Source organism: Heptranchias perlo, chromosome 27, assembly GCF_035084215.1.
Source record: "Heptranchias perlo isolate sHepPer1 chromosome 27, sHepPer1.hap1, whole genome shotgun sequence".
Classification (NCBI taxonomy): domain Eukaryota; kingdom Metazoa; phylum Chordata; class Chondrichthyes; order Hexanchiformes; family Hexanchidae; genus Heptranchias; species Heptranchias perlo.
Genome location: NC_090351.1, coordinates 28,054,098 through 28,073,512, shown reverse-complemented (window position 1 = coordinate 28,073,512; position 19,415 = coordinate 28,054,098). Strand labels below are relative to the sequence as shown.

General features: G+C 39.4%; 1 protein-coding gene across 2 annotated transcripts in view; it reads left to right on the top strand.

Annotated features, from left to right (window-relative positions):
* LOC137344490 (C4b-binding protein alpha chain-like) overlaps positions 1–19,415 on the top strand; it is a 60,627-nt gene that overhangs the window by 17,461 nt on the left and 23,751 nt on the right. Inside the window, exons 8-13 of one of the 2 annotated variants that reach the window (XM_068007513.1) lie at positions 3,496–3,525; positions 3,667–3,705; positions 9,713–9,904; positions 13,894–13,990; positions 14,977–15,050; positions 17,930–18,112. In XM_068007513.1, coding sequence (XP_067863614.1) covers positions 3,496–3,525; positions 3,667–3,705; positions 9,713–9,904; positions 13,894–13,990; positions 14,977–15,050; positions 17,930–18,112 — 615 coding nt within the window. The remainder of the gene's footprint in view (positions 1–3,495; positions 3,526–3,666; positions 3,706–9,712; positions 9,905–13,893; positions 13,991–14,976; positions 15,051–17,929; positions 18,113–19,415) is intronic. The other variant, XM_068007514.1, reaches the window with a different exon arrangement.

The window sequence follows — 19,415 nt, the reverse complement described above, 5'->3', positions numbered from 1 at the left end:
CCAGGTATGCAGGGAATAGGTCACATTTACTATTAAAGGAAAGGAAAACTGTAGACACCTTTGTTCACATTTCATCAGGGTGTTGTTCCAGAATCTTTGTATACTTTTAGAATATATGAATTTGTTCTTCATAGGATGATTTAATAAGCGCAAAAAAAAATTAATCTGTATTATCTAGCATTTCAAGGTAAGTTGACACCAAAATATGAGATTTTGTAAATCCAATAAACAGTGTTAAAATTGCTGATCTCTCAGATGTGTATCTCCACATAGACTGACAGTAGAGCAGGTATAGCTGTGGATCACAAGGAACAAGGTCCACATAGAAATTGCTGCTAAATAGTTGAGAGAAACGTCTATTTTATCAAAACACAAAATGGGCACAAAGGATTTGAGTTTTTGGAAGTGAACAAAGGGGATTTGTTCGTTGTATTTTGAGATCAGTGGGGCCAAGAGTAGCAATGGAAAAAGACTGAGCATTGAGCCAGCAAACGTAAGAGGTGGTTGTTGTTGGTTGGAATTATGAGAGATGCTAAACTCTGTCTTCAAAGGAAGTTAATAAATTTGGAATAATCTTTCACAAACTGAGAACTTAGTGATATCTGGTTCATAACTTTGCAGCAGTGAAGTAGATTTCAAAATCTTGCAAAATTACAGGAAGTAAGATTGAAACTTTTTTGCATACTGCACTTAATTCAAAATGGGTTAATTTGAATTATTAGATAATTTGGATGTTTTAATGCAAAAAAAATCTTCACATTGGACTGTACAGGTATGATTTAATGTTCAATTCATGGGATCATAATGTGTATATTCTGTCCATTGTGTAATTCCTGTGGTCATGTTTCTGGACCTAAAACAACCTGCAGCAAAATTGAAGCCCATGGAATTAAAGGGATAGTGGCAGAGTGGATACAAAATTGGCTAGTTACAGAAAGTAGAGAGTAGTGGTGAACGGTTGTTTTTCGAACTGGAGGGAAGTATACAATGGTGTTCCCCAGGGATCAGTATTAGGAACACGACCCTTTTTGATAGATATATTAATGGACTTGAGTATAAAGGGTAAAATTTCAAAGTTTGCAGATGACACGAAACTCTGAAATGTAGTAAACAATGTGGAGGATAGTAACAGACTGGTGAAATGGGCAGACATGTGGCAGATGAAATTTAACGCAGAGAAGTATGAAGTGATGCATTTTGGTAGGAAGAAAGAGGAGAGGCAATGTAAACTAAATGGTCTAATTTTAAAGGGTGTGCAGGAAGAGAGAGCCTTGAAGGTGTACGTACACAAATCTTTGAAGGTGGCAGAACAAATTGAAAAGACTGTTAAAGCCCAGGAACACATTTGCTTTTTTATCAATAGAGGCATAAAGTACAAAAGCAAGAAAGTTATGCTGAACTTTTATAAAACACTGTTTGAGCCTCAGCTGGATTATTGTGTTCAATTCTGGGCACCACACTATAGGAAGGATGTCAAGGCCATAGAGAGAGTGCAGAAGAGACTTACTAGAATGGTGCCAGGGATAAGGGACTTCAGTTATGTGGAGAGACTGGAGAAGCTGGGGTTGTTCTCCTTAGAACGTAGAAAGTTAAGGTGAGATTTGATAGGGGTGTTCAAGAGCATGAATGGTTTTGATAGATTAAATGAGGAGAAACTGTTTCCAGTGGCAGAAGGGTCGGTAACCAGAGGACACAGATTTGAGCTGATCGGCAAAAGAGCCAGAGACGACATGAGGAATCCTTTTATCACGCAGTAAATTGTAATGATCTGAATGCACTGCATGAAAGGTTGGTGGAAGCAGATTCAATGGTAACTTTCAAAAGGGAATTAGATAAATACTTGAAGGGAAAGCATTTACAGGGCTATAGGGAAAGAGCAGGGGGAATGGGAATAATTGGATAGAATTTTACAGCGGGGAAGGAGTTCATTGAGCCCATTGAACCAGTGTCGGCTCTCTGGAAGTGCTAGTTACTTCAGCTGTTCAACCTTTGGCTTTTTTCCATACTTAACTCCCTCAAACATTTATCCACTTTCCTTTTGAAACTATTACAGATATTTTTTCATCGCAGTTTCTTGTAGGGCATTCAATGTCCCAACAACTCTCTGCAGTAATAATTTTAAAAAGTCTCCTAAACTCTCCCTTTGTTCTTTTGGTGGTTATATTGAATTTATGTCCTCTTGTTACTGACTCAATCACCAGTGGAAATAATTTTTCCCCATTTATCTGATCAAATCTCTTCATAATTTTGAACAGTTCTTTCAAATCTCCTCTTGGCCTTCTCTGTTTGAATGAAAAGGGCCCTAGTTTCTCCGGTCTCTCTTATAATTAAAGCCTCCAATCCTTATTGAATTAGTGAGTAGAAGTTTCCTTCATATTACAAATACAGAGAAGGTTCCTCTCAAAGTTTTTGTTATGTTTGAACCCAAATCATCGGAAGTCCAGGCACACTCAAAACAACGTTACATCAGAACCAAAAAATCCACATAGGCTCCATTGTCGAACCATAGAAGTTTGCAACATGAATTTGCAGAAGAACAGTAGAAGATTCATGTACTTCTCCTTTAACACAATCATGGTTCAAGACATTCATTGCCCTGATATGTCAGTATTAGCCAGTGACATTGATCCCACCATCCAAATTATACATCCCAACAACATGTGACTGTGTCCAATTGTATTATTACCACAGGCACTGATGTATTCAGTGGAAAATAGTGCAGAGTTCTCATTGCGTAAAACAATGGCACAAATGCATTTTTTAAAGAAGTCACTTTTTATCATACCTGGTACAACGATTTGAAGTATTTGAATTGCCAATGCAATGGATCATATGTGGAATTAATAAGCATGGTTATAGATAGGATTCCAAGAAACAGGTACTTTTCAGTTGAACATAGGTCTATCTTGCATCATTATTGATTTTAGGTGTTGTGAAATTGCAGGCCCTGGGGATGATTGCAGTTGCCTTTAGGACAGAAAACTCCCTCCACTTGAATGCTTTGAACACTTCATTTTGAACATCAGTCCTTGAGTGATCTGGGTTACTAAATTGTTCTTCGAGGACCCCAAACATTTGCTCTATGATTTGATCATTGTGGTTTAAGTGCCTGATTATACAGGTGTTTAAAAGCTGTTTCCTTGTATAATGTGGTCATGAGCGATGTTTTTAGGCTCCAGCCATAACTCTCCAAAAATAGCTTTGTGAACCCCTATAGTAGTAATTAAGCATGAAGTGTTTGATTATGTTTCATAGCAATTGTTCTCAAACTGTTTCAGATCACGTTCCACCTAAAACTTCTTTTGCACCCCACTAAGCAATAAGTGCGATAAACGATGCTCATCAGCCAGAACACGAAAGAAGTTCTAAGTAGAGCATTGCCTTTACTTGGTTTATCTATGTGGATGGCTCACTGTTAGCAAAACCTCTTTATTTATAGTAATAGTTTCCCTTGTGAGTTGAGTGATTAACTTTTTTATTTTTTCTCAATCACAGGTATAGTCCCCACTATCATCACTCCCACTGGTAGGTATATTGTTTTGACTGAATAGATTACTCTGAGTTTTATTTTCATTTGTACCTAGCCCATACTTTGAGAAGCACTCTTTTGTAGATGCTGTTTTCTTCTGAGTCAGTTGAACAATTTTATATTTTCCCTCCCATTAGCAGCAAATACCTTCATCATTACTACTCCTCCGACCCCTGGTAGGTATTTGCTCTGACTTAATGTGGTTCTCTACAATGTGCTGTTAAACATTCATTCATTCATACTTATTGATAATGTAAAGCAGACGGCTAAGACTCTTGTATATTATGTAATGTCATGTACAATGCAAAGTTACTCTGTAGGTGTGCAGGGAATAGGTCGCATTTACTATTAAAGGAAAACTGTAGACAACTTTGTTCACATTTCACCAGGAGCTTGGTATACTTTTAGAATATATGAATTTGTTCTTCATAGTACTATTTAAATCTGTATTATCTGGTATTTCAACAGAATTTGACACCAAAATATTTGATTATGCTAAATCCAATAAATAGTGTTAAAATTGCTGATCTCTCAGATGTGTACCTCCACAAAGACTGACAGTAGAGCAGGTATAGCTGTGGATCACAAGGGACAAGGTCCACTTATAGGAATTGCTGTTAAATAGTTGAGAGAAACGACTATTTTACCAAAACCCAAAATAGGCACAAAGGATTTGAGTTTTTGGAAGTGAATGAAGAGGATTTGTTCGTTATATTTTGAGATCAGTGGGGCCAAGAGTAGCAATGGAAAAAGACTGAGCATTGAGCCAGCAAACGTAAGAGGTGGTTGTTGTTGGTTGGAATTATGAGAGATGCTAAACTCTGTCTTCAAAGGAAGTTAATAAATTTGGAATAATCTTTCACAAACTGAGAACTTAGTGATATCCGGTTCATAACTTTGCACCAGTGAAGTAGATTTTAAAATCTTGCAAATTTACGGGAAGTAAGATTGCAACTTTTTTGTATGAAGTTTACTGCTCTTAATTCAAAGTGGGTTAATTTGAATTATTAGATAATTTGGATTTTTTAATGCAAAAACAATCTTCACATTGGACTGTGCTGGTATGATTTAAGGTTCAGTTCATGGGATCATAATGTGTATATTCTGTCTATTGTGTAATTCCTGTGGTCATGTTTCTGCACTTAGACTTTTTAACAAAATTAAAGCCCATGGGATTAAAGGGATAGTGGCAGAGTGGATACAAAATTGGCTTGGGGACAGAAAGCAGAGTGTAGTGGTGAACGGTTGTTTTTCGAACTGGAGGGAAGTATACAATGGTGTTCCCCAGTATCAGTATTAGGAGCTTTGCTCTTTTTGATGTATATTCATGACCTGGACTTCGGTTTAGAGGGTATAATTTCAAAGTTAGCAGATGACACGAAACTCGGAAATGTAATAAACAATGTGGAGGATAGTAACAAACTTCAGGATGACGTGGACCGACTGGTGAAATGGGCAGACACATGGCAGATGAAATTTAACGCAGAGAAGTGTGAAGTGATGCATTTTGGTAGGAAGAATGAAAAGAGGCAATATAAACTAAATGGTACAATTTTAAAGGGTGTGCAGGAACAGAGAGCCTTGAAGGTGCACATACACAAATCTTTGAAGGTGGCAGGACAAATTGAGAAGGCTGTTCAAGCCCAGGATCCCATTTGCTGGCATAAAGTAAAAGCAAACGCAAGAAAGTTATGCTAAACTTTTATAAAACACTGTTTGGGCCTCAGCTGGAGTATTGTGTTCAATTCTGGGCACCACACTTTAGGAAGGATGTCAAGGCCATAGAGAGAGTGCAGAAGAGACTTACTAGAATGGTGCCAGGGATAAGGGACTTCAGTTATGTGGAGAGACTGGAGAAGCTGGGGTTGTTCTCCTTAGAACATAGAAGGTTGAGGGGAGTTTTGATAGGGGTGTTCAAGATCATGAATGGTTTTGATAGATTAAATGAGGAGAAACTGTTTCCAGTGGCAGAAGGGTCGGTACCCAGCGGACACAGATTTAAGGTGATCGGCAAAAGAGCCAGAGGCTACATGAGGAATCATTTTTTTACGCAGCAAGTTGTAATGATCTTAATGCACTGCCTGAAAGGGTGGTGGAAGCAGATTCAATGGTAACTTTCAAAAGGGAATTAGATAAATACTTGAAGGGGAAAGAGCAGGGGGAATGGGAATAAACTGGATAGAATTTTACAGCAGGGAAGGAGTTCATTGAGCCCATTTCACCAGTGTTGACTCTCTGGAAGTGCTAATTACTTAGTCTGTTTAACTACCTTTTCTCCAAACTTTTTTTTCCCTAAAATATTTATCCACTTTCCTTTTAAAACTATTATAGATTTTTTTTTCATCGCTATTTCTGGTACAGCATTCCATGTCCTAACAACTCTCTGCAGTAATAATTTTAAAAAGTCTCCTAAACTCTCCCTTTGTCCCTTTGGTGGTTATATTGAATTTATGTCCTCTTGTTACTGACTCAATCACCAGTGGAAATAATTTTTCCCCATTTATCTGATCAAATCTCTTCATAATTTTGAACAGTTCTTTCAGATCTCCTCTTGCCCTTCTCTGTTCTAATGAAAAGGGCCCTAGTTTCTCTGGTCTCTCCTTATAATTAAAGCCTCTAGTCCTTATTGAATTAGTGAGTAGAAGTTTCCTTCATATTACAAATACAGAGATGGTTCCTCTCAAAGTTTTTGTTATGTATGAATCCAAATCGTTGGAAGTCCAGGCACACTCAAAACAACATGTTGCATCAGAACCAAAAAATCCACATAGGCTCCATCGTAGAACCATAGAAGTTTGCAACACGTATTTGCTGTAGAACAGTAGATTAGTGAGCTTCTCCTTTAACGCAGTGATGGTTCAAGACATTCATTGGCCTGATATGTCAATATTATCTAGTGACACTGATCCCTCCATCCAAATTGAACACCCCAACAGCATATGACTGTCCAATTGTACTATTACCACAGGATGTATTCAGTGGAAAATAGTGTACAGGAATTAATAAGCATGTTTATAGATGGGATTCTAAGAAACAGGTTCTCCGCTTTGAAGTCAGTTCAGATCAAAACACCCAATTTTATTACACAAGTTTAGTGTTAGTGCAAAGTTAAAATTTTTTTCCACCGATGCTAAACTTGGAATATATGTACACCCAAAGTTCCTTATACTTAAGACATGTAATTTTAATTATGAACTTTGTTCCATTGCGAGGCCTGTCTTTCCCATTTTGTCATTGGATGGATTGATGATAAAGTTATAATACTGCGTGTGTGTCTCGTGAATAATTATATCCGAGTTTCATTTATCTCCCCTTGTCATCCATGTGCTGCTCCTTTGTGACATGATTCCCTGGCATGGAGCCAGTGTCCATATGTATGTTGAGGACACCCAAGTGCACCTCTCCTCCATTTCTCTCAACCCTATGACTACCGCTGTGCTGTCAGATTGTCTGACTGCCATTCAGCTGTGGATGGGTAAATACTTCCTTCAACTGAACATCAGGAAGACTGAAGTTATTGTTACTGGCCCCTGCAATAAACTCCACACTTGCCACTGATTCCATCCCATTCTGCAGCCACTCGCATTGAATCAGGTTGTGTGAAATGTTGGAGTTGTGTTTGATGCAATTTTGAATTTCAAGTCCCACATCTTAGCCATTGCCAAGATTATTTATGTCTACCTCTGCCTGACCTCTTTCTGCCCCCTTCCACCTGACATCGACATTCTTATGAATGCTTTTGGATACAAAACTGGCTTAGTGGCAGAAGGCAGAGGGTGATGGTCGAAGGTTGTTTTTGTGACTGGAAGCCTGTGGCCAGTGGGGTACCACAGGGATCGGTGCTGGGTCCCTTGCTGTTTGTGGTCTACATTAATGACTTGGATATGAATGTAAAAGGTATGATCAGTAAGTTCGCTGATGATACAAAGATTGGTAGGGTGGTAAATAGTGAGGAGGATAGCCTCAGTCTGCAGGACGATATAGATGGGTTGGTCAGATGGGCGGAACAGTGGCAAATGGAATTTAACCCGGAAAAGTGCGAGGTGATGCACTTTGGAGGGACTAACAAGGCAAGGGAATACACAATGAATGGGAGGACCCTAGGCAAGACAGAGGGTCAGAGGGATCTTGGTGTGCAAGTTCACAGATCCCTGAAGGCGGCGGAACAGGTAGATAAGGTGGTAAAGAAGGCATATGGGATACTTGCCTTTATTAGCCGAGGCATAGAATATAAGAGCAAGGAGGTTATGATGGAGCTGTATAAAACACTGGTTAGGCCACAGCTGGAGTACTGTGTGCAGTTCTGGTCGCCACACTACAGGAAGGATGTGATCGCTTTGGAGAGGGTGCAGAGGAGATTCACCAGGATGTTACCAGGGCTGGAGCGCTTCAGCTATGAAGAGAGACTGGGAAGATTGGGTTTGTTTTCCTTGGAGCAGAGGAGGCTGAGGGGGGACATGATTGAGGTGTACAAAATTATGAGGGGCACAGATAGGATGGATACTAAGGAGCTTTTTCCCTTCGTTGAGGGTTCTATAACAAGGGGACATAGATTCAAGGTAAAAGGCGGGAGGTTTAGAGGGGATTTGAGAAAGAACTTTTTCACCCAGAGGGTGGTTGGAGTCTGGAACTCACTGCCTGAAAGGGTTGTGGAGGCAGGGACCCTCACAACATTCAAGAAGCATTTGGATGAGCACTTGAAATGCCATAGCATACAAGGCTACGGACCAAATGCTGGAATATGGGATTAGAGTAGACAGGGCTGATGGCCGGCGCAGACACGATGGGCCAAAGGGCCTCTATCCGTGCTGTATGACTCTATGACTCTATGACTCTAAACTCGATTTCTCCAAAATCTTCATTGTTAGCCTTCCTTTGTCTTTCTGTTCGTAAACTCCAACTCATCCGAAACTCAGCCACAAATATCCTATCCTGGATTAAGATCTTCTCACCCGTTTCCCCCACACCCCATTGATTTCCTTCTGCTCCCAGGTGCTAATTATGATGAGGAAAGACCTTCCTGCCCCAGTGTTAACTGAGCTAGAATTGGGTGGGCTCGGGTGAAGTGATCACCAAATCTGACCTGACCGTGGGAGTCAGCATGAATCCTGGGAGGTTTTACCTTTGGGGCTTCATCGACATGCCTCCGGTCACTTGCTCGCCTGAAACCATCGACAACTGGCCGACGGGTGGGAGCATAATTTTGGGTGGCAGGAGGCCACCGGCCAGGACTGAAGAAATGGTTGCCGGCACTCAGCTAAGTCTTGGGGAAGGGGTTTTGGGAGGGAGCCCAAGGCAGGAGGGCCTAAACATTCCTTGTTGGAACTGGTGGAGCACTTCTGTTCCTCCTGTGCCCATAAGGAAAGTTTGGAAAAAAAAGTTTTAAAAAGTCAGCTGTTTGGGCACTTATAGCCCCAAATCCTATTCCCACTGTCTGCACCTGGCAGGAAAACCATAATGGCTTCCCTGCTCAGGTTATCAGTTAAAGTTGCAGTCAGGTCCTGATCATGCCATCGGACCCCCATTTGCAAGTATAAAGAAGGACCCCGTCGGTTCCAGGTAGGTGTCCTTGCCACCTGCTCAGAAGAGGAAGCTAAAATAGAAGACAGCGGGAATGGAGCACTAAGTCAGCAGGTAAGTCTTCAGGCCGATTTTAACTGCCTGTCCACCTGGTTTCTGCCGTGTTAGTAGGGTTAAAATAATCCTGACTATCTCTGTCCCTCCTTCTCACTGTATCTCAGGCATTAAAAGATGCAAAAGACAATTCAATGAATAATTTGATTGTGTTGTTATGAAATATTTTTTAAGCTTTTAAAATTTGTTGAAACCCTTATTTTGGACATTAGCTATCCTCATATTGATGCTTCGTGCTTAATTTTTTTTTGAATATCTGTGTGTTATTTGGAGTCACAACTTTGGTCTCAATAGAAGGGAACCCTGTTAATAAATGGAAGGTGGCCAAAACAAAAAGATCAGTGGATTTGAAATTGGTGAGAAAATCAAAGTGCAAGTAATATAAAAAGATGCCAAAATTCCTAGCATTTGATGAAGGGAAAGACTGCTGTCTTTTAGATTAAAGGATGTTTCTTCCACATGTGAAGTTAATGTACCAATGGATCTCTGATAGAAGGGAGACTTATTGAAAGTTGAATCTATGAACTGAATGATTTTTTTTATTTAAAGGTGTCTGTATCAATCCTCCACAATTGGAAAACGGCTCGCCAACTGATGAATCTATTTCTCAGAACACATTTCCTGTGGGTGCTAAGGTTACTTACCGCTGTTTCAAAGGTTACGTGTTTCAGGAAGGAAGTTTAAGACATGTTACCTGTAGGCAAAATTCAACTTGGTCACCATTACAGGCCACTTGTGAACGTAAGTAATGAACAATTTTATTCCCTCTCCTCCCTCGTCCAGAATTTCCCTTTGCATATTTTGTCTCAAAGGAAGCGCCTCGTGTTATAGTACATTTCCGTGGGGATGAGCAGCCATTCAGTACTGCACCCAAGAGGCCATTCTTGTATGTGAGCCTGGGTGATGGCAAGTAGCTCAACAGTAGGCTGCAACATAATTTGGCCTTGTTCATTTTCTTAGCCAACATACAGTAAACTCCCAGCAGGGATCACTGGATAGTGATCAGGAATGGGAACCACTTCTTTTTCTACTCATTTACCCTGGGTGCTGATGTCGCATGGGTATTGGGGTGTTTTTCAAAATTGTGTTTGACATGCCTTTTGTTCACAAAATACCAACTTTGAGTAATGGAACAAATGCCTGGTAACAATGGAAACTGGGTATATAACTTTTAAACAGAGATAACTTGTTGTTTATTAAATTTTGGCAGGTTATTTTTGGATATCTTCACCATAATTAAATTGCTGGATATTGAAGATTGTTGATTTCCAACCTTAGTCACCAAGAAGGGTATCAATGGTCCTTAGTTAAATCATGCTCCTTTCCTCCTCTTCATTGTCTTTCTTCCCTTTTAATTACCCTATTAAAATCCAACCTGATCCAGGTGATATATTTCTCACTGAACCAGCTATATTGGAATTTTCTGTTTTCATTTGTTAATCAAGGTTGAGTAGAAGTAAAGTTAAATGATAAAGATTCTTATTTGTAACTTCGCATACTGGAACATAAGCTAGGTTAATCACTGCATGCCGGAAATTGGGTCAGCTCTTAAATCCAAAGCTCAGGGCATAGCTGAGTAAGTAATCTTGTATCTGAACCTGTTTGTGTACTACTGTCAGCATTTTGTTTTAAAATACAACTTAACCTTTACTTTACAGAATTAAAACGTTAGATACGTCCCATCCTGACTATCTGGTCCATTAACTAAAGCTCTCAATCTGATCTGAATATGACAGAGAGAGCTCTTGACCAATGAAGTGATGGAGGACCAACCATGGGAATGGAGGGAATCTTTATTAAAGCTTATGGCCACGTCCCTGGGCATCTTTCGAGTGACTCCTTCCCAAATGCCACTTGTTACTTCCTTACTTTTGTATTGTAGGTCTTTAGATACAAAACTAAAGATTTTGTTTGCCTTTTTGTGGCCTTATTTATTTTGCCACCTTCTTAAGTTCATGTATATTTACATATCAAGATCCCTCTGTTCCTGTAAGCCAAATAAAATCTACCCATTTTAGGTCTGTTTCCTTTCTCTATTCTTATTTCCAAAATATATTAGTTCACATTTTTGTGCATTGAACTGTATCTGCCACGTGGACCATGGGCACATTCTATGTGTGATTCTTGTATGTATGATGGAGTCTCCAGGGATCTTCCATTCCTGGAGACTCTCGGGCATTCGGGAGGGTTGGCAACCCCAATGCCACTAGTAGCTCTCCCTAAAAGACATAGTTGTTTCTGGCAAGGAAATAATTCCTAATCAAGGGTTATGGTACAGCCTCCCAAGCATCTGATGCATGACTATCCATAAAACTGGTGCTAAATGTTGCAGGAAGCACCAACAACTTCTGCACATTGAGGTCACATTATCTAAACAGTTTTTTGAAGATGTTACAGACAGAGTGGACATGGGAAATACATTTGATACGAGACTTGGATTTCAGAAAGTTTTTCATAAGGCTGCATATTGATGAATAACAGCTAAATTAAGGTGTCACAGATGAGGGGTTAAAATGTGCCAGTTGGATATTTGGTTTAAAAACAGGAATTCTAAGGTATATGTAGGGTATCCCAGAGATCAGTTTCAGCATCGTTCTATTTTTAATATAGATCAGAAGCAGGGACAATGGTATTGTAAGCAAAATCTCGACGTTCACTTTTGATACTTTTGCCCTGCCTCCTTTTTTAGTAACTCGAGTCAAGTGAAGTATCCCACCAGATAGTCAGTATCACTGCTGTTAACTTTAACTTTTGTGACACTGGACATATTTCCCAGTCTGCAAAGTGGATATGTCCATTTCTACATGCTGGTCTGTGAGGAAAAGATTTCAAGTGTTTACCCTCTCCAACAGATCGTGAACCTCAATCATAATTTCTTCGTTATGTAGCCAGGGTCAATTTGTGTGCCTGGAGCGAGTCTAAGATTTCTTACCACAATTAGTATTGATTGAATCCATTAGAGAATGTGAAACACATTCATCACCATGTACACCTGGGTGTGGCCATCTCTGAAATATTACAATAGTTACTCAAAAGTTAATAACGTGATTGCATAATCAGCCATAATGTTAGTGGTGAAAGAGGGAGTGCTATGATGGTAGTTCATGGAGATGATCCCCACATAGCAAGTTTACGGTTTGTGCCATGCTGTTAAGAATCGGCAAAATTGTAAGACAGGCAATTCACCTAGAAAGAGAAGAAAAAATGGGCAATTTACCCAAGTGCTTGTGCACAAAGAAGAGGCGGAACGGCCCATAAGTGGGAGAGATTTTGGTGGTCGGACAAGTTCGCTGTTGCTCTGTTCTACATGCCTGACTGTGTCTGGCTGATACACAGTTCATTTTAGTTTTGTTCCTAAATATGTTTGCAACCCCTCCCTCCTCCTAAAAAGGTTTTTTAGTAACCTAATTTGAGTTGGGGATTGGAATGCCTAACTGGACAGCAGCGTCCTTTGTCGACTGATTAAAACTGTTGTGGGTTCAAGCTACACGTGAGGAACTGAGCATATAATCTAGGACGGCACTTCAGATTGCTGCATTGTTGGAGATACCGTTCTTTGGATGAGAGATTAAACTGAGGGTTCATCTCTCTGGGTGGACATTAAAGGTCCAGTGACATTATTGAAAGTGTTTTGTCCCAGTGTCCAGGGCAACATGCTTCCTTCAACCAACATCACCAAAAATAGATTAAGCAGTCATTCATCTCATTGCTGTTTGTGGGAGCTTCCTGTGTGCAAAATGACTGCTATCTTTGCTTAAGTAACAATGACTGCACTTCAGAATACTTTCTTGCAGGTGAAGCAACTTGAGCATTTCTGAACGACGTGTTAAGAGGCTATATAAATGCAATCTTTCTTTTCTTTACCTGTTACTCAATGATATCCCAAATTTGATGATAAGTTTGCTGAATTTCTGCACATCTTCCAGATAAGAACATGAGAAATAGGAGCAGGATTAGGCTGTAGAGCCCTTCGAGCCTGCTCCACCATTCAATAAGATCATGGCTGATCATCGACCTCAACTCCACTTTCCCACCTGATCCCCATATCCCTTGATTCCCCTAGAATCCAAAAATCTATCTGTCTCAGCCTTGAATATACTCAACAACTTAGCATCCACAGCCCTCTGGGGTAGAGAATTCCAAAGATTCACAACCCTCTGAGTGAAGAAATTCCTCCTCATCTCAGTCTTAAATGGCTGACCCCTTATCCTGAGACAATGTCCCCTGGTTCTAAACTCTCCAGCCAGGGCAAACAGCCTCCCAGCATCCACCCTGTCAAACCCCCTCAGATTCTTATATGTTTCAATGAGATCACCTCTTATTCTTCAAAACTCCAGAGACTATAGGTCCATTCTACTCACCCTGTCCTCATTTATCCATTAGTCTGGAAAAGTTCTCGCATGGCTTTAATGGAGCTAACCATTATTAAAATAAAGCTGGATCCTTTCACTGAGTTTGGAATGACTGGTAAAGGTTTCCCTACATTGGGAGATTGCTTTTAAAGTACATTCAAGGCAAAGTTATGAAATTATCATTGAAGTGAATCTTTTATTTGCATTGCTAATAAAACTTGAAAATAAATCTCAGAATTCAGGCAATCTGTATTCTGGAAAAATGTGCAGTATTTTTCATCTTAATGTTAAACTTCTGTGAATTGTATTCAAAATCCTATTGGAGAATGTGGCGTATTTTAACCTCTCTACTCTTTCCCCAACATTTTTTCTATCTAGCAAAAAACTGTGGTAATCCTGGAGAGATTCTGAATGGGTATTATAATGCATCAAGTACCACTTTTGGAAATAAAGCTACTTTTTATTGTGATGAAGGGTGAGTTATCAGTATATCAATTACTAAATCTAAGAAGGAGACCACTTGCTCTTTGTGTTTCTGACTGCTATTATCTGTGTGTCCTCTGAATATGACTTCCTGTTCTATGCACAGTAATTTTGTTGTATTTTACACCTTGCTGTAACTTGGTTGTCCAATTATTGTCAAATTATGGACAGTTTTTGTTGTGAATTTTCACCCACTAACTATGGGATGGAGTGTCCAAACTCCTATCACTTTGATCCTTTGACAATTATTACAAAAAGGAGACATTTAACTTGTTGATCCCTGGATCTATAGTTCGGGGGTTCAAAATCGAAATATGGTGTTTGCCTGTTACTTAAAATACTTAATATTTGCTGCGATTCAACTCCGTGAGCCAAGATACACCAATATTCTTCTTATGATCGGCTGACCAAAATCCAACAATAACAACTTGCATTTATACAGCACCTTTAACGTAGTAAAAACATCCCAAGGCGCTTCACAGGAGCATTATCAGACAAAATTTAATATCGAGCCACATAGAAGAGATATTAGGACAGGTGACCGAAAGCTTAGCAAAGAGGTAGCTTATAAGGAGTGACTTAAATGAGGTAAGAGAGAGGCAGAGAGGTTTAGGGAAGGAATTCCAGAGCTTAGGTCCTAGAAAGCTGATGGCACGGCCGCCAATGTTGGAGCGTTGAAAATCGGGGATGGGCGAGAGGCCAGAATTGGAGGAGCACAGTGATCTCGGAGGGTTGTAGGGCTGAACATTAACAATACAGTTTATTTTGATTGAAAGTCTGACCTTTTGCTAATGAAGCGTGGTACATAATTTGCCTTTTCTAAGTGAACGAAAGTATTGTGTTGACAATTTTGTAGATTTAATCATTATAATCCTTAAATTTCTTTTCTGATCAGCACACTACCCCTGTTCTGTTTAATTTCTGATTGATAATCGGTGACTTTCATTTTCCTGCAGCAGCTTGTTTTTCTTTTTCCAGGTACCAGATGGTTGGAAGGCCATACCGGTTGTGCACAGCTGAGGGATGGGATGGCCAGGTTCCAACATGTGAACGTAAGTTAGAGTTCTAAATTGAGTAGAATGGTTGATTTTGTTTTTATGTTTGAAATGATCGAACCATACTAAAGGAATTAAAATATCTGGAATGTTGGCTTCACATGTTAGCTTTTTACTTACAGTATTTTGATGACTCCTAGGTTAGGGTACTGACTTTCCAGTGTAGCCAGAGAAACAAAATATTTTGATTCAACATTTTATCCCTAAGAACATCAAGCATAGAATGAAAATGGTAACTCAAGTAACTACTTCCATGTACCATTTGCAATCTGTGCAATCACAGACTCTTCTTACTTATTAATCCCCTTGGTGAAAGTAGTCTTTAAAGGAGCATTGAATAGCACAGTGATCATGGGTGGGTGAAATTTGAACCAGAAGCCATGTTGAATGAGTCAGAGCGAGAGACGGGTGCTGAGAAAAGAGATGTGGCTGTGAAAGTGAGTTTCAGTAGATACTTGATCAAAGACAAGCAGAAAGGGATAGCAATGAAGGTGAAGAGGGGGAATGAGACAGGCAGAAATCACAGTGAAGAGAGGAATAGAACTTCAAGGCTGGCATACCTGGAAGAGCAATAGCTGCAAATTAATCAATACATTTTAAAAGAAAATACTGCAGATACGATTTTTGTTTCAGATTTCCAGCATCTGCAGTATTTTGCTTTTTACTTGCTTTATTAAAGTAGGTAAATGAACATGAAACAGTATAAAACAGTGAGTCAAATATCTTAGTCTGGTTAGCATTAGCACTGGTGCAAGTTTCTTGGGAGCAGAGTGTAGTGGACCTGACTTCACTTGCGCTGTGTATGAAGCACTGGTCCCTGAAATCCAAGCATCAATGGCTGCAGCAGGTGACATAGCTCCATCATTCCACAAAATAATGATCTAAAACATCAGCTTTATCTCCCCGTTAATATGAAGCATCATTCAAACGTCATTATAATTATATAGTAGGTTCCATATAAATTTGGAGTTATAACTGTTAACAATCCTAACACTTATTATTAGCTAAAAGCCACATATATTTCTGTCACCAAAGATACTCGAACACATTACTCAATTCATGGCTTTCCAACCTACAATAGTTTAATAATAATTGTTGCGTCATCAACCACTTACAAACCTCCTCCGATTGTAGCTAGCAAGTTCACGCACAAAACGTACGTGTGTTATAAATGGGCATAAATATGGAAATCTGTACGAACTTTACAAAAACGTCAGTCAGTTTCAGTTAGCTCCAAATATTTTATTGAGCAAGTTACATAAATTATGAAGGAGATAGCACGTGACAGGTCCGTAGATCGATGCGACTCTCATGGGTAAAGCAAGCAATCTGATCTACCAAATGGTTTGAGATTTACATGATTGTAGAGTTTCATTAATTGTACAGATTGTATGTTTTAAGGACTACAAGTCATCATCCCATTTGTGGATTGAATATTTTGGGGAAAAAATAACTTTACAGACCCGAATAAATGAACACATAAAGCTCATTCTAAAATATTGAAGTTGCTTATTTTAGTGTCATCTTGAGGGAAATGTTGGTTAAAGACAAGGCCACAGTTAATTTTGTAAATTTTGAAGTACTTCAATTAAAGATAATGAAAGCTGTTAAACATTCTGAGAGGGCAGTTGGCTTCATGTTGAAATTGCTCAAAATATTGATTTTGGTGACAATGTATTCTTATGTTGGAAATTCGAGAAATTTATGAGAATTTTTTTTATATATTTGATTTAGGCTAATTATCGTGTTGTGTGTGTCTGTATAGTTTTATTTGCCACTTAATTGTTAAAGTAAACCAGTGGGAAATATATAACATCTAATTAAACTTCAAGATGTCTGTATCTGCTTCCTATTTCTCATTTATTTTTATCTCAAGTAAAGCGGAGCAAAAACATTCTTCAAATTAAAAAGAATACTGCCTGATCAAAATGTAATCAAGTGTTCTCTTGCGGTAAAGTGTGGCAATTACTAATGTAATTTTAGTGGCAAACACTGAGTTACAGCTCTAGAATTTATGAAACACACATAACAAACTTGATGCATGTGAATATTTTGGTTCAGGTAAATGTGAAATCCTTAATCTTATCACTGGAACCACTCACAGCCCGTGACTGGCTTCAGGCCCTGTGCAATTGCATGGGTTGCACTGCCATAACGCCACCTCCTCAATGCAGAGAAAGATGATGATCAGTCAGGCTCACAAACCTGCTGAAGGTTATACAGCTCATCGTTACAGCAGGCCCTTGGTAGATTTGTGACGGGGTGATAATATTTCCCTTGCATTCCAAAATATCCTATCGTGACTCTTACAGGCTAATTTTCTCATAGTTATGAAAAAGATGACCAAATTCATGACTGCATCTCAGTATTTGATCACTAAATTGGTCAGCTCAGATCAACAGAGAATGTTGATAATGGACAGCAGGTTGGTCAGCACCTGAAATGTTTTGTGGAAGGTGCTGTTTTGCATCTGCCTAATCAGTGTCTACATCTTTGCAGTTGGCTGTGATGATCTAATTTGATGTGGAGGCTTTTGGTAATCTGGAAAAATCTTTTGTCCTTAAAGATTTGCATTGAGAATGCTTTGATCTTCCTTTTATACGCTAGCAATATAAAGTTGGCTCACAGATAACGGTCTCCCAAAATCCAAATTAAAACAGTATCAATATAAAAGCAGTTTGTAATTCTCCCCCTGCCCACCCCCCCAAACAAATCCAGCTAATATCAATACTTCACTGTGAGTTATGGGGCAGGTGAAGAGAAGTGGGAATATCCATTCTCTGCTCTGTGTTGGTTCACCAGTGTGCATTTTAATCGCTGAAGCATTTGATTTGACAGTATGTTTGAGACACTGACTGAATTTCATTTTTCCCCAGCTATCACATGTCCTGATCTTCCACCTATTAGTAAAGGGACAGTTTCATCACCCGTAGGAGAGTTCTGGACTTTTGGAATGATAGCGACATATTCATGTGATAGTGGCTGTTCATTGATTGGTGCAGGAAGCATTGCTTGTACAAAGACTGGAAAGTGGGACAAGGACCCACCAACGTGTAAAGGTACTTAACTATGGATCAGAATTAGTTTCAATTGCCCTTTTTCCTGCAGAAATGGGGCAGCTTGAAACATAGTTTGCATTATCTATTTATGTGTACCACAATTTTATTGTCCAGTTGCACTATTAACAGCTACCGGCTTAATCATTTGCAAACCGTTGCAGTATTACCAAAAATGAAGGAGTGGTTTTCTGTGAAATTAACAGTTTTTGTAATCAGTGTTTTCTTTTACTGTAAATTGTTCTGAATATAAGATTTTGTGTGACTAAGATTCCCTCTAAATACAATACCTGAGACTTTTAGCTCCCACATGATCCGATACCTGAAATAGCCTGAATCGTCTTGCAGAATAGAAGCAATATTTCTTCGGGTACCAGCCTTGGCTCAGTAGTAGCACTTTTGCCTCTGAGTCAAGAAGTCATGGGTTCAAGCCCTACTCCAGTGACTTGAGCACATAATCTCGACTGACAATTCAGTGCAGTTCTGAAGGTGCCATCTTTTGGATGAGACATTAAACCGAAGCCCTATCTGCCCCCTCAGCTGGACTTAAAAGATCCCACAGCACTATTCAAAGAAGAGCAAGGGAGTTCTACTGGTGTGCTGGCCAATATTTCTCCCTCAATCAACATCAATAAAACAGATTATCTGGTCCTGTATTTACTTGCTGTTTGTGGGACCTTGCTGTGTGCAAATTGGCTGTCTTTTTTCCTACATTACAACAGTGTCTACTCTTCAGAAGTACTTGATTGGTTCTGAAGAGCCTTGGCATGTTCTGAGGTCATGAAAGGTGCTATATAAATGCAAGTTTTTTTCTTAATTGAAAGTTTATAAAAATTACTGATACTATATGTGTGGGTTATTAAAGGTTCTTTGCTAGAACTACCATGTTTCCACTAATCTGTAGTCTGACCCTATTCCTCAGAGAGGATGCAGTGCTATTCTATCCAGCACCAGCTAGATTAGATAATAAGCAAAAAACAGCAAATGCTGGACATTCGAAACAAAAACAGGAGATGCTGGAAACACTCAGCTGGTCAGTCAGTTCTGATGAAGGGTTACAAGTGAAATGTTGACTTGTCTGTTCTTTCAACAGATGTAACTGACCTGCTGAGTGATTCCAGCATTTTATTTTTGTTCCAGCTAAATTAGAAGTGTTCTGAACCCATTTGCAAGTTCCCAAGATAATTACAGATAAAGAAGGCCATCTCAATTCATCTATCCAGAAATCATCCCCAAAGTCCCCCTGCCACCCCGTACACCCTCCATTGCAGCATCCAATTGGGTTTTTAATGAGTCAGGGTTGTTG